The sequence below is a fragment of the Rhinolophus ferrumequinum genome, chromosome 16 (assembly GCF_004115265.2).
Source record: "Rhinolophus ferrumequinum isolate MPI-CBG mRhiFer1 chromosome 16, mRhiFer1_v1.p, whole genome shotgun sequence".
Classification (NCBI taxonomy): domain Eukaryota; kingdom Metazoa; phylum Chordata; class Mammalia; order Chiroptera; family Rhinolophidae; genus Rhinolophus; species Rhinolophus ferrumequinum.
In genome coordinates this window covers 10,044,226-10,069,745 of record NC_046299.1, presented here as the reverse complement: position 1 = coordinate 10,069,745, position 25,520 = coordinate 10,044,226, and the positions used below count along the sequence as shown (strand labels likewise).

General features: G+C 51.8%; 1 protein-coding gene across 1 annotated transcript in view; it reads left to right on the top strand.

Moving 5' to 3' along the window:
* GRK5 (G protein-coupled receptor kinase 5) overlaps positions 1-25,520 on the top strand; it is a 192,203-nt gene that overhangs the window by 71,638 nt on the left and 95,045 nt on the right. Inside the window, exon 2 of the mRNA XM_033130435.1 lies at positions 16,521-16,616. Coding sequence (XP_032986326.1) covers positions 16,521-16,616 — 96 coding nt within the window. The remainder of the gene's footprint in view (positions 1-16,520; positions 16,617-25,520) is intronic.

The window sequence follows — 25,520 nt, the reverse complement described above, 5'->3', positions numbered from 1 at the left end:
TCTCACCAGCTGTGCACCGAGCTGGCGCCTGCTCTGTGCCCTGTCCCTGTCCAGGCCTGGGGGCCCGAAAACCGACATCCCCACCTGAGGTGCTGGCTCTGTGCATGCAGACGGGGACCAGAAAGGGCTGTTGTTCTCTTAGCCGGTGGGGTGTGCGTTTCCTCACTTCCATCTTCTCCATGTCTGCCCCTCCTGTCCCCCTGCCCCAAGAAGAGATTGCTTTTGTCTTGTTCAAATTGTATCCCCACCCCTGGCACCCTGCCTGGCCCACCGTAGGCTCACAGTAAATAATGGTTGGTAAGTTGAGTGAGGGAATGAATGAATGAATGAGCTGCCCCCTGTTTCCAGTGCTTTTCTGTTGCTTTAGACCTACGCGGTCCAAGCCAGTAGCCACTCACCACATGTGGCCATGGAGCCCTTGAAACATGGCCAGGTTTGAACTAGGATGCACTATAAGTGTATAAAACTGGATTTCAAAGACTTAGTATGAAAAGAAATATAAGATATCTCATTAATAGTTTTTACACTAATTACATGTTGCAGTGATAATATTTTGGGTATATTGAGTTAAATAAAATAGATTATTGACTAATTTCCCTCATTCCTTTTTCCTTTCTAATGTGGCTACCAGCCAGTTTTAAATTGCCTGTGTGGCTTGTGTTAGATTCCTATCAGGCAGCACTGGTCTTGACTGAGGTATTTGTCTTTGAAAGACTGAGAGACCTGGCTTGGAATCCTGACTCTCCCATTCCTGTGTTACCGAAGGCAGAGCTCTGAGCCTCAGTTTCCTCGCCTCTGAAATGGGCATGGCTGGTGCCAGAATTGAACAGGAGAAGATGGAAGTGCCTTGTGTGTGTGCGCCCAGGGTGCTCCCTCTACCTCCTTAAGAAGCAGGCTCTGATTTGTGGGATTTTTGGCCAGGTCACGACAGAGCCCTGCTCCTGGGACTCAGAATATGGGCTGTGATGAGTTGGAGGAGAGTGAAATAAAAAGTCACTGTGCCCCAAGGAAGCAGCTATGTCAGAAGGACAGAGTGTATGAAGGCAGGCAGGCTTCCTTTCAGACCACGGAGCCCCAGGGTGAGAGCACAGGAAGCAGGGGCGGGAGGGGCAGCTGTGGCTGTGCCCTCCCCACCCTGGCTCCCTAGGGTCATCCCCCCGCCCCCCCAGGCCTTCTGTGGCGCTGGGGCTGGTGCACGGATGCCCTTTAGCAGCCTCTGTGTTCAGAACGAGGCCAGTTGTGTGTGCGTGGGGGAGGAGCAGGGTTAATACTTTCACCTCCATCCCCACGGTTGTATCCTAGCCCTTGAAGGGGGCGGGGCAGGTTCAGTACTAGGATGGCATTTTGGGGCCCCTTCACCCTTAGCGGCTTGGGAAGCTACCAGAATTCATGTAGTGCTGAATGGCTTCCCATCCCTTTTCTCTGTCGGTCCTCCCAATCCAGCAAGCATTAGCCCATTTCAGAGAGAAGAAAACAGAGGCCGGGAAGGGAAGCAACTTCTCAGAGGCCACACAGCTAACAAGGGTTGAGAAGACCCAGGACTTGAGCCGGGATCTGTGCTGGGTACTTGGAGGGTTGACTTCTGACACAGCGTCTGGAAGTTCCGTGGCAGGAGGGACCGAGATGGCTGGCGGTGAGGCTTGTTGCCGCGTGTGTTTTCAGAATGCCATCATTTAGCACGGCATGGTCTGTCCCCACGTGTCTGTCTGTCCCTCTGTCTCCAGTCTGCGTCATTGGCTGGTCCCTAAGCCTGCTGGGTTAAGGCCTTAGCAGCTCCAAAAGCAAGAAAAGAATGGGTCACCATTCCTCAGTTTCCTCATCTGTCAAAGCGGGACCTTCCTCGTCAAGTTGAGAGAGGTCAGCCTATGAAGAGCATGACTCAGTAACAGCAGCTAACATGTAACGTTATTATTTCCTTGGCTGCCCCCTAGTTTTCTGTATCCAGCGCATTCCCTTGAAGCATTGGAAATAGACCCTAAGTGGTTGATAGCAAGTGAAGGCGCATTGCCTGGCCCCGCTCCTTGGCCTGACCCCAAGATCAGGTGTAGCCAGCAAGTGGGGTCTAGTCCATTCCAGCTGCTCAGGGGTGCGAGGGTTGATGTGCAGCTCCCGGCCCAGATCTCCGGGTTCCCAGAGCAGCTGCTTCCCACCACCGGCCGTGGCCTTGGGAAGGAAGTGTGTTACCCAAAGCTGCCGTGGTGGAGCAGCACTGGGTGTCTGGCTGCAGGGAGCCCTGGGAAGCCAGGTGAAGGTCTGAACCGCACATTGTATTCAGCACCGAGAGCCTGTCCTCGAGCCGCTGACCTTCCAGCTCCTGGGGCCCTGATGTGCCGTCTCTGAGTCCTGGGTGGAAAGGAGCAGACAGCCCGCTTCTGGGGTGGTGCCTCTGCTCACTCATTTATGGACACTCACTGAGGCCTGCTGTGTACCAGGCAGTGTCCTAGGCACTGGCCACTGGTCACTAGGCACAGGTGAGCAAAAGGGACATGGTCCTGTTCTGCTGGACAGGAACCCAACAAAGACAGAAATTATGGAATGTGCTTTGAAGGAAAGACTGAGGAGCGGTGGGAGAGACATGTGGAGACGTAACTCTGATTGATGAGGAGGGGTCCAGGCAATGATGTCTCTCTGACTGAGACGAAGGCTTGGCCGGGGGAAGTGGAAGCCATCTGGATCAGCGCGCTCAGAGAAGCTTATTTGTGATGGTAAAAATCTGGAAATAATAACCTACATGTCTCTCAACAGAAAGTGTTAGAATGAAATATTTTGATAAAACCTGCGGGTATGTTTTTAAAACTTTTATTCTATAAGCACGAAATATTTCATTTAAAACATGATGCTGGAAGTGTGTATCTGGCAGAACGAATGGCATGTGCAAAGGCCTTGAGGCAGGAAATGACTTTCCCAGTGAGGAAGCAAGTGAAGGCCTGGGTTTAGCTCTGGAGGCCACCCCAACTTTGGGCATCTCTCTGTTTGAAAGTCTGCTCTCAGCTGCCCCCGAGACCATGGGCAAGGCTCTTTACTGAGTCTTGGGAAGGCCTTCTAGGTGTCGGCTGGAGGACAGTGCGATGGTGGGGGAAATTGAACCATTGGGGCAGTGCCTGCTTAGGCCAGATTAGTGGGAGGGGAAAGCCTTCAGGGAGAGTCAGCCCTCTTTGGCTGGAAGCAGCAGAACTGAGTTGATCTTCTGCCAAGGAACCGTGGTGATTCCTCTCCCCTTTTGTGGAGGAATTTGCCTGCTAAACAGGCCGTCCGTGTGAGGTGAGTCACTGTGTCCCCCATTTTGTTAATCACCTCGGAGCACCTCTGAGCACAAGTCTCTTCAGCCTCAGCTGCACACACTGATGACATTGGCGCTGGACCAGCAAGTCGGTCACATGTTTCAGCTCTATATCCATGTACGACTCTTCTAGAATTTTCTGAAACTTGGTCAGGGGCTCCTGGGCCCTGGAAACGCAGACTGCAGACTGAAGGCCACTGTTCTGGTCCAGGACCTTGCTTTTCTGATGTGGAAACGGAGGCCCCACATGGGAGGCAGCGAGGGGCTGGCTGACAGTTGCCGTCCAGAGCACTTGTTTCTGGCCCTGAACGTGGCTCTTGGTGTCCGCAGCCACGATGAGTCCCGCTGACTTCTCCTGGGGCAAGATGCGCCAAGGCTGATTCTCACCCCTGAGCCTGGTGGGTGGGGTGGGACTGGCGGTGGTGAGATTCTTGTGGGGGAAGGGTGGGGTGGTGGCTGCACCTGCAGGTGCTTCCTGCGGATGCTCAGCTGGGGAGCCCTTCCCTCCCGCTCTGTGTGACTCTGGCTGCAGTGTCCTCCATCATCTACTGGGTGCAGGATGCTGGGGGGCTGTGACCTCTGCCCCGCTGGACCCTCCTTTGGGCCGGTTTGTGCCTGGTGGGTACTGGGGATTGCATGAGAAAATACCGTGTGGCCTGTGTGACTCACTCTCCTCTCTGGGCCTCTGTGTCCCTGGCTGTTCAGTAAGGGGCAGGGCTGGGTGATCACCAATGTCCCACCCAGCTCAGACTTGTGTTAATTCTGAGTCTAATGGGGGAGGGGATAATTACAGTCCCTTTTCACTGAACTTTCTTCATTGTGCTAAATGCTTTACTCCTATGTCCATGAGGTTTCAGAGGAGTCAGTTAAAACACAGAGAGGTTGAGTGACTTTCCCAGAGTCACACAGCTAGTAAATGACACAGCTGGGATTTGAATCCAGGTAATCTGACCCTAGAATGTGTGTGGGAAGCTGAATAATGCCTCCCCGCCAAAGGGCGCTAACATCCAAATCCCTACAACTTGGGAATATGTTACCTACGAGGTAGAGGGACTTTTCAGATATATTAGGTTGGTGCAAAAGTAATTGCGGTTTTTGCAATTCTTAATCTTTTAAACCGCAATGACTTTTGCACCAACCTAATCATTCAGTTAAGGCTCTTGAGACGGGGAGGTGATCCTGGATTATAGCTGGGCCCAACGTAATCACAAGGGGTCCTTATAAGAGGAAGGTAGAGGGAGATTTGACTACAGAAAAGGAGGTCAGAGTGATTGATGCAGCTTGAGAAAGACTCATCCAGTGACTGCTGGCTTTGAAGATGGAGGGAAGGAATCATGAGCCAAAGAATGCTGGCGCCTCCAGAGGCTGGAAAAGAGAAGGAAACAGAGTCTCCCCTCGAGCCTCCAGAGGGAACCAGCCCTGCCGACACACTGATTATATAGCTCAGTGCATCTGATTTCAGACTTCTCTGACTTCCAGGATGTTTAGATAGTAAGTAGTTCATGTTATTTTTAAGCCATTAAGTGTGTAGTAATTTGTTACAGCATCAATAGGACGCTAATACCACTGTGTTCTACTCACTCATTTCCTTGCAGTCAGTTCTCATGTATTGCTGTATTCAAATTTGATTCTGAATTCCTAGGAGTAGGAATCGAATCTGCCAAATGGAGCCCTCCTTGGCCATTTTGCAATTCAAGAAGCATTTTAGAGGAAGATTTTGTCAGCCCCCCTGCCTTGCCCCTGTTCACTGTGCTGTGTGATGAACACGAGGAGAGGGAAGTACAGAGGGGAAAGGTCACAGGAGGTGGGGTGGGGCTGGGACCCCAGCATAGACCCTGCCTCTGTACGTCCCTAGCTGGACACTCTACCTCTGGAGTCACTGTGCTTGGTCCCCAATGAGTGACAACCTAGTGACGTCTGCATATATGCCCAGCACCTCCGTGTGAGCTGAACAAGCACAGCCAGGGCCAAGGTCTGAGGCAGCAGGTGGTAGGCTGCCCCCCCAGGGCTTTGCAGGGAACACAGGTGCCTTGGTTCATCCGCAGGTGCCAGAGCCATGCTCGTGGTAGAAGTAAGCCAGGAGTTTTACTGGGTCCGGAATTTAATTAGCCTGGTGGAAAGCAGTTCTTCCCATGGCGATGCTCGTTTGAGCTGATCTTTAAGGACAAAGTGCTTGCTAGCTCCATAGAACCCAAGGTGAGGCCCTCTGGTCCCGTCCAGAAGCACAGAAAACGGGGTTCTTTTACCTTCCTCAGCCTGTGGCTTAACTGCTCACGGGACCCATGGGACCTGAGAATTTATTAGTCCAGCTCCTCATCTGGGGAAACTGAGGCCCAGAGAGGAGAAGGGTCTCCCAGGGTCACACAGGAAGTTAGTTAATGAATTCCACGGTGGAAATTCCCAGCTCTTAGATGATAGGCGATCTTTGTGGGGTCACATTAAGACGGGATTCGTTCATTCGTTCAACCACATTTGATTGCATACCTGCCTGGTGCCAGGCCCGGGGTATGTGGTGCTGGCTTTCAAGAAGTAATATTCTAAGGGCTGGAGGGGGTAGGATGGCAATATACAAGCTTAAAGCGTAAGTGAATAAAATAGTTTCAGCCGCACAGGGAGGAAGCAAGGTGTGGTGATGCGGGATCTCCTTAGACAGGCTAGTCCGCGAGGGCCTCTCCGAGGACGACTCCCAGCTGGAGACCAAAGGCAGCGTTGTGGGAAGAGTGTTTCAGGCAGAAGAAACAGCCAACACACAGGCTCAGAATGGGGAGAACTCACGTGTTTGAGGAACAAAAGGCAGCCCAGTGTGGCTGGTGTGGGCTAAACCAGCAGGGAGGCCGGTGGGCTGCAGCCTGCAGGGCCAAGAGTTCAGGTTTTACCCCAAGGGGCCTGGGAGCCATTGGAGGGACTAGAACCGGTTTGCTTGTGTAGAACGTCACAGGCTGCAGTGGATAGTGAGTTGCCTAAGAACCAGCTGGAGGCCGGGAGGCCCGAGAGGAGGCTGCTGTGGTCGTGCTGTGAGATGTGATGGTGCCTGAACCAGGACGGTGGGCAGGGAGGGGAAGGGATACGACAGAGTCGATATGTCATTTGGAAATACAATCCACAGGACCTGATGGATGGTTGCAGGTGGAAGACTGTGCTAATTAGCTATTGCTGTGTAACCAATTACTCAAAACTTAGCCGCAAAGAACAATTAAGATTTATCATCTCATGGGTTTTGTAGGTCAGGGATTTGGGAGTGGCTTAGCTGGGTGGTTCTGGCTCAGGATCTCTCATGAGGTTGCTGTCAAGAGGTTGGTTGGAGCCGCCGTCACCTGAAGGCCCGATGGGCTGGAGGATTCACTTCCAAGCTGGTTCACTCGCATGGCTGGCAAGTCAGTGCCGGCTGTTGGCAGGAGGCCTCAGCTCCTCGCACGTGGCCTCGCCACAGGGCTGCTCGAGGGTCCTCACAGCATGGCAGCCGGGTTCCTTCAGAGTGAGTGAAACAAGAGGCAGCAGGGCGAAGGCACCATGACTTCCATGACCTAGCTTTGGAGTCACTGTCATTTCTGCACATCCCGTTGGTTCCACAGGTTCACTGTGGGAGGTGACTTCACAGGCTGTGACTACCAGGAGGCCAGAATCATCGGGGCCATCTTGGAGGCTGTTTACCACAGAGGCCCTGGGAGGGTGGAATCAGGATGACACCTAGGTGTTTGGCCTCAGTGGCTGGGTGGATGGTGGTGCCATATACTGAGAGGGGAGGAGCATTTTTGGGTGAAGGAAGGTGGGAATCAGAACTCTCTCTGGACCCCAATTTGGAAGACTGCACCTCGGTGCTGGAAATTTTCTCTCTATCGGTGTCATACCTCTGTGCTGTGCTTATTTTATGCTTCCATGGCCTCAGACTTTGGGGGAACTTTGTCAGGGCCCAGTTCTCATCTGTCCCTTGAGCTAAGTTCATGTCAGCCTCGTGGACCAGGAGTTAGAAACCTGGTATTCTGAGGTTCGAATCCCAGCTTAGTCACTGTGTGACCCTGGGCCAGATACGTGGCCTCTCTGGGCTTGCTTCCTCATCTGCAAAATAAATCCACTTTGCTGTGGCGTCATGAGACTCACAGATAATGGAGCTGCAGCACTCTGGCGAGGGCCTGGTTCTTCCTGACCCCTCTCCACCTCAGACCTCCCAGTTCTGTGCCCACATTCCTATCTCCACTAGAACATACCAGGTCGCTGGGGAGACTTGACTGGGAAGGATTTCTAAAGAGTCTGTTCAGCCTCTTTTAAGTAGGTGATGCAAAAATTCTGGGGACAGCAGAAGTAATTATTACTCACAGGGAAATGCAAATATTTTTACAAATAGCCTATGAAAAATTGGGGCATTTTTTCATGAGCAAATAGTCCTGTTTATTTCTCCAACAAAATAGCCACAGTTGTGCTCCAGGGCCAACTTACAACGGCCAGTGGCTTTTCTCAGGGGTCGGCTCACCTCCCTTTCACCCCTCCCCACGTTCTCTTCTTATTTAACCCAGAGAAAACATAAGCGGAGACAAAAAGTGACCAAATTTGGGCTTTGCTGAGAGAAGGGGATTACTTTTGCAGCGAAAAGTTAATTTTTGTGGCCAAACTTTCTCAACTGTGAAAACCGGTGTGGGCAAAGTGTAGTAAGTCCAAAAATATATTTGAAAAATGATTTTCCTTGGAAAGGACATTTTAAAGAAGGTCATTAGTGTTTGCAAGAGGAGAACGGGGGTCTGCTTTCTCAAGAAGGAAATGTTCTCTAAACTCCTAAAGAGACACGGGGGAATAGAGGAGATGGGGGAAGCCACAGGGAGGGGAGGCTTGGGGAGCCAGGATGGGAAGTGAGAGGCTTAGAAGTGTGTTAGATCCGCCTGGAGTCTGGCACAGCCCTAGAGCTTCAAGCACACCCTGTATGACCCTTACAAAGGACATTCGGCTATTACAGCAGTTAGATAACTGTGGCTCAGAGACGTTGGGGAGGTAGCCTGTGGTCACTCAGCTCGTGGCCAGACGAAGCAGGAGTCCAACCCTGCCTGGTCTGATGAGAGCCCTTGCTCTTTCCACGCTATCCCAGGAGAAGGGGCTCTTGGTCCAGGGTCGGGATAACTGACACAGTGAAAGGGGAGGAGACGTACCCGAGGGAGGGGAAGGCAGTGTGTACTCTACCCCTCCCAGGGAAGGTGGCTATGTTCCTATTTTCAGGAAGGAAAACAGAGGCTCAGAAAAGACTGTGATATATGATGTGGCTTTTTGTTACAAAGTCCATTTGGAAACCACTTCTTCCCTTCTGGTCCTACCTCTGTTTATCTGTCTATTCATCAACGATTTATTGAGCATTTACTATGTACAGAGCATTGTTCTGGGTGCCTGGGAGACAGCAGGGAAGAAAACAAAGCGCCCTGCCCTCCTAAAGCCTACCTTCTCATGGAAGGAGGGGCAGAGACAGGCAAAGAATGATAAACAGCATCCATAAGCCACATAGAATGTTACAAGGGGAGAGGTTCGATAGAAATTAAAAACGAAAAGTCAGAGAAAGGCAGAGGGGTCAGGAGAGGTGGGGCAGCGGGTGGATGCAGGTTGTAGCGTTACAAATGGTGGTGTTACAGCAGGTGTTACTTTCGAGGGATGGAAATGTTTTGGAACTAGATGGAGGTGGAGGTAGCACATTGCGAATGTACTAGATGCCACCGAATTCTTCACTTTAAGTAGTTAATTTCATGTTATATGAATTTTACTTCAATAAATTGTTCATTAGGTGAAAAAATATGGTCAGGCTCACTTCATGGAGAAAGTGGTATTTATGCAAAAAAAGCCTAAAGGAGGCGAAGGTGTTACTTCTGAAGATGTTTTCCTCCAGGGAGAAAGAAGAGGGTTCCAGGCGGAGGGAACAACGAACAGATAAACTTGGGCAAACTGTGACCCCCCCGACTCCCCGCACCACGGGCCAAATCCCTGGGGCCAACAGCCCACTGCCTATTTTTATAATAAAGTTTTATTAGAATATAGCCACGTTCATTTGTTTACATATTGTCTGTGACCCTGAGACTTCACCTGGGCCTTTACAGAAAAAGTTGCCAACTCCTAAGCTAAAAAAAAGGTCCTCAGGTGGGAAGGTGACTGGGGTTTGGGGGAGATGAGGAGGAGAGTACGGCTAGAGTGGAGTGAGTAAAGGAGTAGTAGCAGGTGAGGTCAGAGGGGTCACGGGGGCCAAATCATGTAGCCTCCTGCATGACTTCCCTGTGGTACTCTCTGGCAAACGTAGGGACAGACACCATCCTGATGGGGAAGTAGAGCGTGCATGTATGTGCGTGCGTGTATGCGTGTGTGTGCATGTGTGTGTGTGCGTGTGTGTGCGTGCGTGTGTGTGTGCGTGTGTGTGCGTGCGTGTGTGTGTGTGTGCGTGCGTGCGTGTGTGTTGGGGAGAGTAGAGGTGGGGTGGAGAGGTAGCTGAACTTGGAGTCAGAAGACCTGGGCTTGAGACCTGCTGTCAGCCCCTTGCCAGCTGTGCCCTCAGTTCTCTCATCTACAAAAGTCGCGATGGCGGTGGTAGTGACGGGTGCTGATAATGGTGGTGGTGGTGATGGTGATGATGGCAGGAGTGTTGATGATGGTGACGTTGATGATGGTGACGGTGGGGGTGCGGGTGGTAGCAATAATGACGACGGCGGTGGTGCTGGTGGAGATGGTGTTCGTGGTGAAGATGGTGATGTTGATGGTGGTGATGAAAACGAATACATTTTGTGAGCCTCCCGCTCTAGGCTAGGTATTTGCACACGTGGCTCTAATCCTTGATACAGCGGTACAAATCGGGCAGCGTCATCTTTGCAGGAAAGAACACCGCATGACTAAGCAAGGCCACACAACTGGTGTGTGGCAGGGCTCCGATAACGTGCAGTGACCCCACTGACCGTATTGTGGTGAAGGGGCCTTGAGCAGTGGCGTCAGGACCCCGGTAAACAGGACAGCCTTCACTCGGAGGCGGCAGCGTTGGTCGAGGTGGCCCAGTCGCAGTGCTGCCCTTGGCAGCAGGCTTTCCTGGGGGGGCCTGCCCCTCGCCCCCGCCCCCTCAAAGCCACACCGGAAGCCTCCTTTCTCTCAGGCTCAGTGTGCTGGGGAGGGGCCATGTCTCCCCGTCCCCATGGCAACCAACTACCGGGCCTGGTGTCGGTTTGGGTTTTCCTAATTGAGGTGTGGGATCCTTCTGGTTGTGGCTGAGGTTTTTCTGCTCTGGAAACCCGACTGCGGTGTGGCCATGAGGGGGGCCCGGAGGTGCTGGGACCTGCCCGCAGGCCACAGGCCCCACATGCCCCGTGCCGCCCCCCAGGCCTCACACACCACTTCAACGCTGTACTTCCTTTGAAGAACATAGTGGAGGTTTCAGGTTCTTGTAGCCGACAGCTGCAGCACCACGAAACGTTCTGGGGTCAGGCTAACTATGTGTCTTTGCCTTCCCACGTCCGGTCCCACAGGGTGGAGCCGGCCTCAAGGCCTGGGTTGTGCTAATGCCTGCTGCAATCTGCTCACCATGGTGTTTGCCCACCTTCCTGGTGAGGTCCTGTTGAACAACAGCAGCTTCTGACTAGCAGCTGAGTTCGACTCCCAGGAGGGTTCGCAGGACCTGGACAGGCTTTCGGTCCCTCCCTGCCTCCTCTGCCTCCTCACTACACTGAGGTTCGCAGGTTCTCCCCAGCCTGGTTGTGCCAGCACCAGGGTCAGCCTTTTGAATCCCGAGTAGGGTCTCTGAAGTGGTAAGAAGGGCCAGTGCCCAGCACGTGGTGAAGTTGGTGGTGGTATCAGGCTGTGGGAAGCACCCTTAGGTAGGAAGAGGCTCTGTGCCCCCCACACCTGCCGTTGTCCCTCTCTTGCCCACCCCTGGGGTCCTATGTGCAGCTAGGAAGGTGCTGCACACACCTGAAGACAGCAGGGCGGCCCGATGCTTCCTGCCCTGAGGAACCGGGGACCGGGCCACCCAGTGGACACGGCACAGGCCCCGTCTCAGGAGATTCTGGGCCAGGGGCGCCTTTAGTGGGCCCTCTTGTTACGTTTTCTTCTAAACATGAAGCCAGTGGGTAGTTATTTTGGGGCATCTCCACCCGGCACCACCAGATCATGTCCCTCAGGTGGAGTACTTTGGGACAGTGATGTCACCAAGAAGCCAAGGGCCGGGGTTCGGGGGGAATTGAGAAGGAGTCACCTCAATTCAGGGGGCTTCACAGAGGACAGTGCCTTGAGGCAGAGACCCTGCAAGTGCGGGGTTTTTCCAGAAAGTGAGGCCCACAGAGACAGGAGGAGGCCACCAGCCCTGAGTTTGCAAGCTCCATCCCCCTGCCTTCCCCACCCAATTGGCTCCCTTATTATTTATCTTGCCTGCCAGTATCTACAAAAAAACTCTTGGAAAAAAAGAGGTTCTATTGCCCTGTCCTGGCACAAACCACCCGGGTCCCGGGTGAGAAAACTAAGGGCAGAGTGGTATTGGTGCTTTCTCCTGCTTCCCAAGTGGCCTGTCTCCCTTTCACGGTGGTTGCCAAGTGCTTTGGGTTGAACGAAGTCCCCTGCAGTCTGAGGTCACCTCAAGTCCACTTGGCTGGAGTTGTGTCCCTTTTGAAAAGGCTTGAGTCACTCGGTGGCGCAGCCCCCAAATTCGGCCCTCTAGTTGGGATCATGCCTTGTTTGGGGCTGACTGAAAAGAGACTTTGAACCAGAGAGATGCCACATATCCTCCTCATCAGCTTCAGCTGGGGGTGTCACCCTGGTGGTGGAAAAGGTGGCCGAGCCCAGGTGGTTCAGATGAAATAGCAGTGGCGGGGAGGGCCTGGGTGGAATCAGCAGACACAGGGGGACCTTCCCTCATCAGAAAAACCAGCCGCCTCCGCTGTGCCCGAGGCCTCTGAGCACACCCACAGCCTCCCCACGGTGTTATTTTCTGGAAAACCAACCCTGCTGGCAGCACTGTGGAAACTGAGTCTTAAAAGCTCACCTGGGCAGAAAGGAATTGAACAGATTCTTTAGCTCCACAGACGTCACAGGCAAAATTGTAACATTACCTTCCATTTGACCGGCTGAGAGTGGGTGACTCATCGGCGTCTTGTGGCTGGGAACACAGAGAGATCCTTCCCACGTACAGTCTCTAGGATACTCGAGAACCTCCCAGACCTTGATCAAAATGTGCCGAGAGCAGTTTCATGGTTCTCCCCCACCTCCACAATGTGTATTCTAAAGACCTGCATAGGGGCGGCCAGTTAGCTCAGTTGGTTAGAGCGTGGTGCTCTTAACAAAAAGGTTGCTGGTTCAATCCCCACATGGGCCACTGTGAGCTGCGCCCTCCACAACTAGATTGAAACAACTACTTGACTTGGAGCTGATGCGTCCTGGAAAAACACACTTGAAAAAATAAAAAGACCTGCGTAGCCACAGAATTCAGATTTCTAACAAATTTGCTCCCTCACGTTACCATAATGCTGACCGTTCCAAGCCTTGTGGCCCCTTGCGATCCACAGGCTATTCCGTGAGATGACGGGAGAAAAGGGGAGGCTTCAGCCTGTGCGACTCTCCACCCATGGCCTTGTGCCTTAAACAAACCAGCAGCGCCCTAAGCTGTTTTGAAGGGAGGGTGGCTGTTTCTGTGGTCTTGCTCATGCTGCCTCTGGTTATCCTGGCACCATCTAGGGACTTCTGGTCTGAAGGTGCCCACAGCTCACTCAGCCCCACCGTCTCACCCCTGCCCTCACCATCCACAAGGGCCAGAACTGAGTGGATTGTTTCAGAGTCTAGCCTGGTCCACAACGTGTGGCCTGGAGAGAAAAGATGAATCGGCCAATCAGATTTGCTCCTTGGGACTTTAGATTTAGGGTTCTGGCAGATGGGCAGTGAGCTGGGCTGCAAGGTCCCAAGGACTTGGGGGCATGGATGCTGCAACACAGCTCTATACTGAGCACCCCAGAGTTAGCATGGACTCTGCCAGTGAGGAAGAGTCCAGTCCCCACAGGACTGCCCTCACTTCAGACCCCGGCCGTGACCTCCCAAACAGGGGCCACAGGGCTAGGATGCAGGAGGAATTTCTGCAGAAGCATGGTGGGCGTGGCCACCTCAGGATACTGAGAAACAACCGAGTCCGACTGAAATAATAAACAGCATCACTTCAGCCATCAAATATGCAACTTAATAATTCAGTGGCACACTCGAGAGCCACATATCTGTCTGGAAGTGGTGACCGCTTGGAGGCAGGTTTGGTTTGTTGTTAAGGCATGGAACCTTGCCCCAAACCTTTTGAGTTGGGGAGGAACTCGGTTTATTTCACGGGCTTTTTAGAGGAACTGGAGACCAGCTGTGAGCAGGGAGGCCATTCAGGGTCCCTATGGCCTTTTAGGGGAACATCCTCCTAAGTGTGGCTGAGAACCACTGAAATAAAGCCTTTGACGGTTGTCTTTCTTGATAGATGGGGTGCCCCAAGAAGGGGAAGTCCCAAGAGGGGGACACCCCCTCCATCTTGCCCATCACCTCGTCCCCAGCCCTGCAGTGCTCACTGTTTAGTAGATGCTCAACACATATTAGTCGAATGAATGAGTGAATCTGTGTTGCTTTTCTTAAATTAATGGATAAATTAATTTATAAAAACTGTACACACACATGCACACACACTCACACACGTGTGTATAAAATAGACTTCTTGTTTCTATAGACTGGCTACCTGAGAATCACCTGAGGAGCCTTTTAAGAAGCTATATTTCTGGGTTCTAATCACAGAGAGTTGAGGTGCAGACAGATGGGGTGCAGCCTGGATGTCTGTTGTCAAGAGTACTGTATTAGTTCTTCAAAAAATGTAAACATAGAATTACCATGTGATCCAGGGGAGGGGTTCAGAATGAGTCACCCCAAAATATGCCTCTGTGGTCTGTGCTTATTTTGAGCTAAAGGCAATGGAGACCCTTCAGGTTCATGAGAAACTTTTACGTTAAAGAATTTAAATTAGGGGCTTTGCCCATAATAAGAATTATCACCAGAAACAACTTTTTATGACCTTTATAAAAAGGTCATAACTTTTTATAGAACAGGCAAACTTTTGGTTACTGAACATCCGCTCTTCTTATCATCCTGTAATGACCCTGCCCCGCTCTGAAGCATCTCACCTCAGGGCATCCTACCTCATCCTTAGCTCAGAACGCCGTATACCTCATTTTAACTTTCTGTCTTTGCACCTTTCACATAGGTGGGGTCCACATATGTACGTATTTAGTTAAATTTAGTTATTTTCTCTTGTTAATCTGTCTCATGTACATTTAATTATTAGAATTAAAGGAGAACAAAAGAACCTTGAAGGGTAGAGGAAAGTTTCTTCCTCCCCCACACCAGCAATTCCACTCCTACCGTGTTTCCCGGAAAATAAGACTGGGTCTTATATTAATCTTTGCTCCAAAAGACTCCGGTTAGGTCTTATTTTTGGGGAAACACGGTAGGTATATGCTCAAAAGAATTGAAAGCAGGGACTCGTATCCACAGCAGCAGCATTTATAATAGCCAAAAGATGGAAACAACCCACGTGTCCATCAACAGATAAATGGATAAACAAAATATGGTCTATACACACAACGGAATTTTATTCAGCTTTAAAAATGGAATAAGAGCTGACACCTACTACAACATGGATGAATCTTGAAAACATTATGCTAAATGAAATAAGACAATCACAGAAGGATACACATTGTATAACTTATATAACTTATATGCGGTACCTAGAGTCGTCAAATTCATAGAGGCAGACAGTAGAATGCTAGTTGCCAGGGTCTGGGGCTGGAGAGAATAGGGAGTTATTATTTAATGGGTACAGAGTTCCAGTTTGGGAAGATGAAAAAGTTCTAGAGATGGATGGAGGTGATGGTTGCACAGCAATGTGAAGGTACTGGCCTCCACTGGACTACATACTTAAAAATGGTTCAGAGGGTAAATTTTATGCTGTGTGTATTTTACCACACACGCGAAAAGCTTGCTTCATCCCAGTCAGGTGGGGTGGGAATGTGGGAGTGGAGGCGACGTGGACGAGATGACTTGAATGGACTTTTCAGGCCTTGCAGGCAGCTAGTGGCTGAGATGGCAGCGCTGACTTGGCAGCCTCCTCTGGGATGCACATCCTAACCTCTGCCCCTCAGGAGGCCAGGCGGGCCGCCTGCATAGAGGCCACGTGTCCTGTCCACAGGGACAGCTGCTGCCCAGCTCCCGCTGATTCTTGCCATGTGAGATGCCTGGTTATAGGGAGAAGTCCGGAATGGATTTGTAGGCAAAATCTCCGAATGTTTAAATCTTGACAACTGGTTCAGTGAACGGGCGAGCAAACAAGCCATGTGTGGGTCAGACAGAACAGATCTGCAGCCTCGGGGCTGGGCTGCCATCTTTTCCAGGAGCTCACGGGCTCGGGCCCCAGCTTGAGAGATCCCCTTTCCCGCTCCTCTTAGCGGCGCTGTGTCACTTCTGAGGTCTGACACCCGGTTTCTCGTTGATCCCTGAGAATTTCTTTGCTTTCAGTGCACCCAGGAGGGAGGTCTAAACGGTGAGGGTGAGTGTCCAGGGTCTGGATTCCACTCAGGCTGGGGTCTTGGCTCTGCCATTAGTGAGCTGTGGAGCCGTAGGCGTCTTACTTCTCTCCCACCCCATGCCTCAGTTTCCTTATCTGTCACATGGGAAGAGTAAGAGTTTTGCCTCATAGAGTTAGAGTGAGGAGGACTCCAGGAGGGTGCATGTGAGGGGTTGGGCCCAGGGCGGAGCCAGCGGAAGGGCTCCGCAGTGTGTGCCTGCGTGTGCGTGTGTGTGTTGGCTCCGGCTGACGGGAGAGTAAGTGTGGAGTCAGGCAGACCCTCAGCTGGTGAGTTACACAACCGCGGACATCTGTTTCTTCGTCTGTGACGCTGGCCCACTGATTGCTTCCTCAAAGAGTCATTCTGAGGATTACTCAAGATAATGTTCAACCAGTGCCTGGCCACATACATGCCCAGTACACATTCGTTCTGCCGTTCGGAGTCTGAGGCCTCCGCCTTCTCTGCAGACTTGACAGGAGGAAGCTGGGGCTGGTTGGCCAGGCTGCAGACAGGGAGGGCCGATCGCTGAGAAAGGGAGTGTTGTGAGCCCCTCTTCCCCAGCTGTATCCCAGCTGGGGAAGCTGGTGGACAGGCTCTCGGGGATGGGACGCAGGCTCTGGAGCCTTGGATGATGCACCAACATCCACTGACATCTTTGTCCTCTATCTCTGCAGGGGGCGGAGGAAAGCGCAAAGGGAAAAGCAAGAAGTGGAAGGAAATCCTGAAGTTCCCTCACATTAGCCAGTGTGAAGACCTCCGGAGGACCATAGGTAAGCCATCCTGCCTCCAGGGAGCTCGGGGAGGGGCTGGGAGGGAGCAAGGAGCCTGTTAACCACCAAACGGTGGCTCACATACAAATCAGTTGACTCCATGACTCCGGGTGAGGCTCCAGGCTGACATCCCTGCTAGTTGACATAAAGATGCAACCGATATTTATTGAGTATTTGGTGTGTACCGGACAGAATTCTCTCTCAGTTACCCTTAGAGGCAGGTACTGTTATTTTACCCCACCTTTCACATGGGGAAACCGAGGTGCAAAGGGGTTCCGTATCTGGCCCAAAGTCACACAGCTTGTGGGAGGGTGGTGGACGTGGGCCAGGCCCCGCACTGAGGCCCCGCTCGTAGTATTCCACCTTCCTTCCTGGAGCCCATGGAATTCATCCTTTGCAAACAGCCCCATGCTTTGGGAGCCCAGGGTGGCCTGAGCATTGGGCTCCCTTTCCTCTCGCCGGGGAGGTTGGTGCTCAGTAAGGGGGCGCCGGCACAGCCAAACACACCTGGTGAGGTCCATCCCGGCCCCACTTAGGACACGGCTGTGGGCTGGCAGGGGCTCATGAGGGGTGGATGTGACGGTGCCCCTCTTCATACTGGGGGGGACCCTGGCCCTTCTCCTCTGCCCATGGGAGGGGTCCCCCGCTCGATGCGTGAAGGCTTCATATTAGCACAGGATGGCCCTGTTACCCAGACCTCTGCAGACCCATCTGCTGTTGGGGCATCTCTGTACCTTTGGGTGAACTGCCCTGTGCCTGCCCTACAATGTGAGACCGCTCCCGACCATTTACTTTTCTAAATGGTTTCTCCACGTGGTCTGGCCTCCAGCAGTTTCCCAGGCCAGGGAAGTGCATGGCCCCTACATGGCAGCCCAGGCCTGCTAAGTGCTGGCCCGAGGCCCACTCTCCAGATTCTTCAGTGCCACTGTGACAGCAGGTGGCAGTTGTTCTCTCTGTGCATCCCACATGCCTCGCATGGGGGAGGGTTTGCTTAATCGGTGTTCATGAAGTGAAAGGCAGCCACCTGCACCCCACGAAGGCTGACGTGAGCAGGTGAAGAAGGTAGGGTGCCAAAGAATGGGGAAATGTCCTCAAGACCCACCTTACATCCTTAAAACCTCAGGTTGGAATCATTGTGGCATTCTTGGGGGTGAGACTGCAGCTGGCTCAAGGCATCAGGGCCTCTGGGTCCAGACAGATGTGGGTTCAAACCCCAGCCTTTTTGCTAGTCACCCGACAAGCGACTCAGCCTTGCTGAGCCTCAGTGTCCCCAGCTGAAATAGTGATCGTGAATGCAGTCAAATGAGACGATGTGTGTAAAGGGCTTCGCTGGAACCCCCTCAGGAGCTGGGACCCATCCCCTCGGCACCCCGGCTTTCTTTCTGGAATGCCTGATAGCTCCCGCCCTGCTGGGCCACTCATATGTTGGGCGCTTGGGTGGCCATGCTTGCTCTTGATCCTGGAGGCACACGGGCAGTTGCCACTGACAACTTTGAAAGGCCTTCAGAGAGGGGAGGGACGGGAGAGTCCCCAGGGTTTGTCCATGATCTCCCAGGGGTGTTTTGTTCTTCGTGATAATTTAGGCTTAAAGAGAGTATAGGTAGGGAAGGAGTGGGTCCTCAGTTGCCATGGTCACCGTACACCCCTGGGGATCCAAGCTCTCTCTTTATGCTCTTCGGTCCAAGGGCAGCATGTTCCCCTGGCTACCAGAATGCCTTTCCTGGAGGTTGAGCCCCACTTTTCCTCAACGAGCGCCAGGGAATGGCTCCCACTCAGCCTCAGAGGCAAAGTGCTGATCCAAGAGACCTTTCTGAGGTGTTGAATTGGAGGAGAGAGCTTGCAGTAGGAGGAAAGGACCTCCAAAGCGGGTAGCTGTACCAAGAGGAGGGTGGCTGTGTGAGGGCTGGGATCACCGGGGAGGGGCCTTGCCTGAAAAGCCCACTCTCGGGAAACCACTGGCTTCTCTGTCTTTGGGCAAACTGCCCATAGGTGGTGGTGCCAGGAATGCCCTGTGAGGCACAGCCAGGTCTAAAACCACGTCCTCAGACTAAATAAATTAGCTCCTGGCCAGTGTCTTTCGGAGGGTCCTGTCCCCTCCTCAGCCATTGTTGGATGTCTTTTTGCCTGTCAAGTGTGACAGTGTCTTCAGGAAGGATCTTTTAAATTCACCATCGTGTACCTGGTACCTGGCTTACAGGAGATGCACAATAGATGGTGGTCGATGGATGAGTGAAGGAAAGAATGAATGAAGGTGTGTGAGTGAGTGAACACTGAACTGTGTTTCAAGTAAATGGAGGAGTATTGAGAGTAGTATAAAGAGTATTCGTGTATCTACCATCTGGATTTAAAAACTCTTAATACTTTGCTGTATTTGATTCGTGTGTTTCTTAAAAATACAAAACATACGAACTATAGGACTTGTGGTTCTAGACAGATGAAGTAGACACACTGTTCCCTGTCCCTCTCACCACGGACAGTTTTGGACATCATGTATAGAGCAAATGTAGGGAGATTCTGAAAGACGGAGAGAAGAGGCAGACTGGCTGGGGAGCTTGGCACGTGAGCAATGACGTGCCAGTGAGTGCCTGGGTTTGCTTTTAGCCTCACTGTTTCCCACAGACTGGGTGCTGGAGAAACTCTTGACCCAGGAATGCCAATGAGCGCAGACAAAAAAGACCCTCCCCCCTGCAAACAACAACAACAAAAACCGCCCATTCTCTGTAGCCAGAGGCCTAGGAAAGGGGCAGCTGAGCTGAACTGGGAAGCTGTTGGTACAGCTGTTGGTACAACTGTCAAACTTCTGTACCGTTCATACCAGCAGCATGGAGGCCTCCCTTTTTGCCTTTCTTCTCACTCAACCTAGATCCAGCTTCAAAGATCCAGGGCCCCTTCTTTGCACTTTTCTCCTCTGACACACAGTTCTGATACTTGGCGGAGGCTCATGCCCCAGGAGACCCTCAGCACCCCCTCACTGCAGCCCTGCTCCCCCTGAGGCTTCTGGACATTGCCCCGGAAGTGCCTGCAATGTCCCTCACCTTCCAGTTGGCCCTGCCCTCTTGACTTCCGGTTTGGGGGACCCAGAAGCGTAGGATTTGCCTCTGAGCTTTTCTTTGTCTGTGGACCCCACCCCACAAGGCCCATCCCGATGGGTCCCTCTAGGTCCATAAACAGGCCTCTTGGCAGGGCCCGCTCCCCTGGGAGGGTGCGTGCGGGCATGTGACAATGAATTCTTCCGTTCTCCTAGATCCTAGAGGGCATTGAAAAGAGTCTGTGTGCGAGTGCTGTGTGAGGGGAGGCCGGGCAAAACAGGAAGGGCACCATAAGCCGAGGGGCTGCCATCCGTGGCCACAGGCCCCAGTGCCTGGGCCTTCCCGCCTGTTTGCACTCTGTCGCCCTGCTGTTTGCTGAGCCTCTGCTGGGGTTCTTTTGGAAAGCTTTCTTAAATAAAAATCTCATTGCTTTTCTAGACCAAGACACAAACCAAACAGTGGCAAATGCCGCATTTATTTTTCTTGTGGACACATGAGCTCACGCTCTGAAGCTCTTTGGGAGGATGTTCTGCCACAAGCTTTGGGCCAAGGTGACAGGGCCTCTTTGGGCCCAGAGGACGGTGCTGGGTGGGAAGGCCCTTGATCAGAGCCCGCGAGGACCCAGGGCCGCTGCCCCCTCTGCGTTGCCCAGAGCAGTGGTCAGGGAAAGCCCGCCCTCTCTTGCCCATAGCACTGCCCGGCACAACCACAGGCCAAGTCCTCCCAGCAGCCAGGGTGACTTTGAAAAATGAAAACTGTACCCTGTGAATCCCCTGCAGGAAACACTGCAACAGTCCTCCATCCCACTTATCCTGCCTTATAAGCACATTGGCCAATGGGTGAGGCCTAGAGACGCCTTCTAAGAATAATCCTTTTACGCGTATAAAATTAAATACAGGGGGTGACAAAGGAAACCTAGTCTTTTCAGTTATTCGGTACTTTTAAAATTTATGATATTGAAGTATATGTGCTTCTTTGTTAAGACTTTAAATAATAAAGTTTGGCAGCAAAGAGCTACTGTAATTTTGAATTTGTGAGGAGCGTTAAGTGATATTTCCAGATACCCGTAATAATGGCGCTATGAATGCCTCTGCGATTTCTGTCGCTGACGAGTCCCAGGTGCCGCTAACATTACTGTGGGTTATTGTCAACTTTCATGGCTGCACCAAGTGCTCATCTTCAGTTAGAGGTTGGTGAAAAGAGAGAGGACGTGTTCTTCCATCCAGGTCCATGGGCCCCCTAAATCCCGTCCGTGGACCTCTTGGCAATGGCCTTCCCACCCGGCCCTTCATGAGCCGGGCTCGCCTTCGTCTCGGATCCCTCCCTCCTCCCCAGTCACTAGCTGCACGGATCGTCTTTTTGTTCTTCAAATACCTCAGACTTGTTTCCAGCCTGAACTGTTTTTTGCAGCTACTGTTCCCATGGCCTGGAATGCTCTTCCTCTCAGATTTTCCAGGGGCCTTTAGGTCTCCGTTCAGATATCCTTCCTACAGAAGCCTTCCCAAGCAGCCTCTGGAAAGGAACCAGACGCTCCCTGTAGTTGCTGTTTATTAATGTCCTTTGCCTGTATCGCCATCTGAAGTCATCGCTTGTTTAGTTGTTGACTTGTGTCTTTCCTGTCTCCCTCCCGCCACTGCACTGGATGTCCCATGACAATAGTGACTGTGTCTTGTCTGGCTCACCATCAGGACAGTGCCTGGCACGTAATAGGGGCTCATTAAATACTGGATGAATAAAGGACTGAATGAGGTGAAATATTGGAAATTAGAGGCCTTTAAAAAAAAATTTGTGACATGTGCTTGTCATACCCAAATTTAATCTTAGCCAGTGGTGAAAGTCATAAAAATTTACACTTAAGAGGTACCTTAGAAAACATCCACTTTAATACTCCTCCCTACAACGCTTATTAGATAAATGAGTCAACTTAGCACAGTTACAAGACTGGGGCCACAGTTTGGCACCCACTCAGTGGGTGTGTCACCTGGTGGCTCCTGGCCCAGGCCAGTTTCCCCTAAGGCTACAGTTTGAGTAATTCTCACAGAGATGTTAGGTTTCCACAGAATCCTCAACACAGCACCACCACCGGAGAGCATCTTGTCCAACCACCCATTTCAGACCTGAGTAAACGTGCTCCAAGAGCAGAAGTGACCTGCCCGCCCAGGACAGTGCAGGCCCCTGGTCTATATAGCTTCCCATTCCACAGTATCATATTGACTCATAAACATTTTGGGCATCAGCCCCTACCAGTAATCAAAGGAGAGATTCATGAGGCACTCATGCGGACAGACGTTTCTGTCTGTCTGTTTCTCTTTTTATATTGTCTTGTAAGTATGGGTTGTAGTTCAGTTGTTTATTCAACCAGTGTTTATTGAGCACTTACTATGTGCCACCCATTGGGGATGGGGAATCACAGATGTGAGTCCTGCTCTCCTGGAGCTCTTTCATGGCTTTGCCCAGGAGACGGAGAGAAATAAAGCGATGATAACAAATTGAGAAAGTTCTATGATGGAGGAACAGGTTGCTGAGCTGGAGAAAAGTGTTGAGGGTCTGCACCCCTCAGGAACATCCCTGGAGGAGGTAGGATCTCTCTGAGCCTCCCAGGGCCTCTCTTTCTGTGAGCTGGACCACCTGCTGTCCATCTTGGAGTCTCCATTACTGGCACAGTGAATGGATGGGTCGTGGAAGGATGGATGGATAAAGTGGCTGAATGGACATTGTCCTCCTTCCCAACCTGGAAACTGTGATTGGCAGCGATGAATATTAAGACAGAAATTCCTTGCCACACACATCTATTTCCAGTGTGAGCCCCAGACATGAGTAACTGATTTTAGACAGTCCTGGCTGAGGGCAGACAGACCATGAGAGGATGAAGGGGTTTTGTAGTCTGCTTGCTGAAACATCAAATAATGACATTAGTTAATAAGCTAATGGTTCACATAAGATAATTAGAGGGCCCAAATCAAAGGAGTTCTCAGAATGTCCAAAACTTGGAAGGCTAAAACGTCATTGCGAAGATAAAAGATTGTTGAGGTCTGCAAATATTTCTCAGTGACGCAGGAAGTTCGGTTGGGGAAAAGTGTGGCATTTTTATTTATTTAGCTCAGTCTCATTGCGTACTTTATTCTTCCATTAAAAAAAAAAAGTTCGAGGGGGCTTGAGTGAAAGAGTTGATTATTCCACTGTTTGGCAATATTTCTGTAGGAACTGTCCAAAAGCTATATAATAAATCAAGACCCCCTCCCCACCCCCTGGTGTGACTGACGTTTACGAGGAGGCTTTTCACAGAAAGTGATTGCTGCAGTGCCCTGTGCCCTCACGACCGACGACCCATGGGGAGATTTCGTTTGCCTGGCGGGACAGCCTCGTGCCAAAGCCTTAACTCTTTCCCAGAGCTCTTTCCAGAAGCTCTAGGCTGCGGGGGATTCCTAGAAGAAAAAGTAGAACCTTAACATTAAAGAAAAAAACCCAAAGCACCATAGAAATGTGAAGACGGCCATGAACTAGCCTCGCAGTTGACCAGTCCCTCCCTCCAGTGTATGATATTCTTTAAACAGGAAATCAGCCTACAAGGATAGGTTGGGCCCCTGCTCTGTACTAGGCGTTGGTCCAGACACAAGAGCTGTACCACTGGCTATAGAAGCAGTGCAGTCTCCTGGAAGGACCGCCTCTGTCATCGGTACTAAGGTCAGAGGGTGGCTCTGCTGTTCCCAGCCGAGTGACGGTGGGCAAGTTGTTTAATTTCTGGGTTGCAGTTTCTTTGTCTATAAAATGGAGACAGCAATAGCAGCCTGGTAGAGTTGGTGGGTGGGCCAGCAGCGTGCCTGGCATATGCCATCATCATCGTCGTCATCGTCGTCATCATCACCGTGGGGCTAGTGACATCAGGGCAGAGGTTGAAGACCCTTTGGGAGGACTTTAGAGTTTCCCAAAGAAGCTGAACTGGCTACAAGTGATGAACGGAACTAGCTGTTTCTGTGCTACATCATGTGGGTCCAGTGTCCCAGGAACCCCTGCCTTGGGGTCCTCTGAGTCCTACCCCACTCAGATTCCTGTAGCTCTTTCCCTTCCATCCTCCCCTTGACCCCGCAGCACACCCTGGGAAGCTAACAGTGCCACCCTCTGCCCAGACCCCTGACCTGGTGGGTTTCTTTGCAAGGACATGTGGTTGTTCTAAGAGGCTGCACCTCAGAGTCCTACCAATGGTTACCTCTGGGAAGGCGTGGAGCTTAGCTTTATCTGTCAGGTGGTTTTTTTAAAAGGAAAATGAATAGGTGTGTTATTTTGTGTAATTAAAAGTTGAATGACTGGATCTGCTGCCTGATTCCACAGTGGGGCAGTGGGGACAGTGACACCACTTCCCTCTTTCCTTGTTGACTTTGTGTCCCTTGAGGAGTCTGTGGGCTCCAAGAGGATGGTCAGAGCCTCACCATCTTTGCATACCCCACAGGACGGGCTGAAGGGCTCCTGCCCAGTTCTTCTGGGATGCTGGAAGGCAGGAATCACCCTGTAGCCTCCAGCAGGTGAGGTCTCAAGGCCGCCATCTTGCGAGGGTTTGGAGCAAAGCCCAGGCCTGAATCAGCTCAGTCTGAGCCTGGACCCCACCCCTGGAGTCTCCAGCCTCCTGCCAGGCTGCTCAGCTCTGCTCTCCGACCAACAGTGGCCCCACAGAGGTCTCTGTCTGCACCGCATTGGTGCTCACTGAATGGAATGGGGTGGTTTGGGTCACCTCCCGGAGATGCGGCAGGGGCTGGCCTGTGCCTCAAACGCCTTCCCTTTTTGCTCCCCACTGCTCAAGGGCTGCTGCCACCCTGGCATTGCCAGGCATGCATCGAGGTCAGAAAAGGATTTCGGGCTCCTGGGTCGGGTCCCACCCCACCCAGGGGTGCGCATGACCCAGTGCCTTTCAGGCCTGCCAGGCTAGCACACGAGCTCTTGATTTCATCGTCAGGGAAACCAAGTCTTTCTGCAGACGTCATTCCTGTCCTTGAGGTGATAAGGACACGTCATGTCTGTCGTTCTGCCACTTGCCATGCCCTGATAAGGCACAGCATCTGCTCGCAATTGGAGGGCAAGATAAATTTAGACGTGGCAGATTTAGAACCTCAGGTGACCTGTTTGCAGCTGTAGCACTCAGGAGGGAGAGGACAGCCTGGCTTGTCTGCCCACTGTTTTCTGGGCATTCGTCTCACTATCCCAGCAAGATCAGGAGCCAAGGGGTCGGTCCTCGGTGCCTGGTGTGAGCTTGTGAGATGCTCAGAGATCCTAGTCAGTGCATCTTGCGTTTGGAGAGTCTTAGAATGACACATCAATGGGGCTTTTACAGACAATCTGGCATTGGGCTTCTTTCAAAGACTGCCCTGCAGGAAGCGGGTATGACCCAGGGCAAGCTTCTACCTTTTTACCTTTTATGTTTGGGCCTCTGTGCAATATTTTATTCCAAGGTTAAAACCAAGTTTGAAAGCCACCGCTCTAGATAATGTCTCTCATTTTCCAGATAAGTAAACTGAGTCCCAGAGAGACAAGTAGGACTTGTCGAGTCTCGCTGTGATCTGACTCCAAGGTGGGCTTTCCCACACTGTCTTAGTTTGTCATAACAATGTGCCACAGACTGAGGGCTTAAACCCCGGAGATGGATGGTCTCACAGTTCTAAAGGCTGGAAGTCTGAGATCAAGGTGTTGGCCAGGTTGGTTCTTTCCGAGGAACAATGTGTTCCAGACCTCTGTCCTAGCTTCTGGTGGTTTGCTGGAATCTGGTGTTCCTGTGCTCATAGATACATCTCAGCACCTCTGCCTTCATCGTCACATGGTGTTCTCCCTGTGTGGTGTGTGTGTCTGTGTCCAAATTTCCCCTTTTATAAGGACACCAGTCATTTTG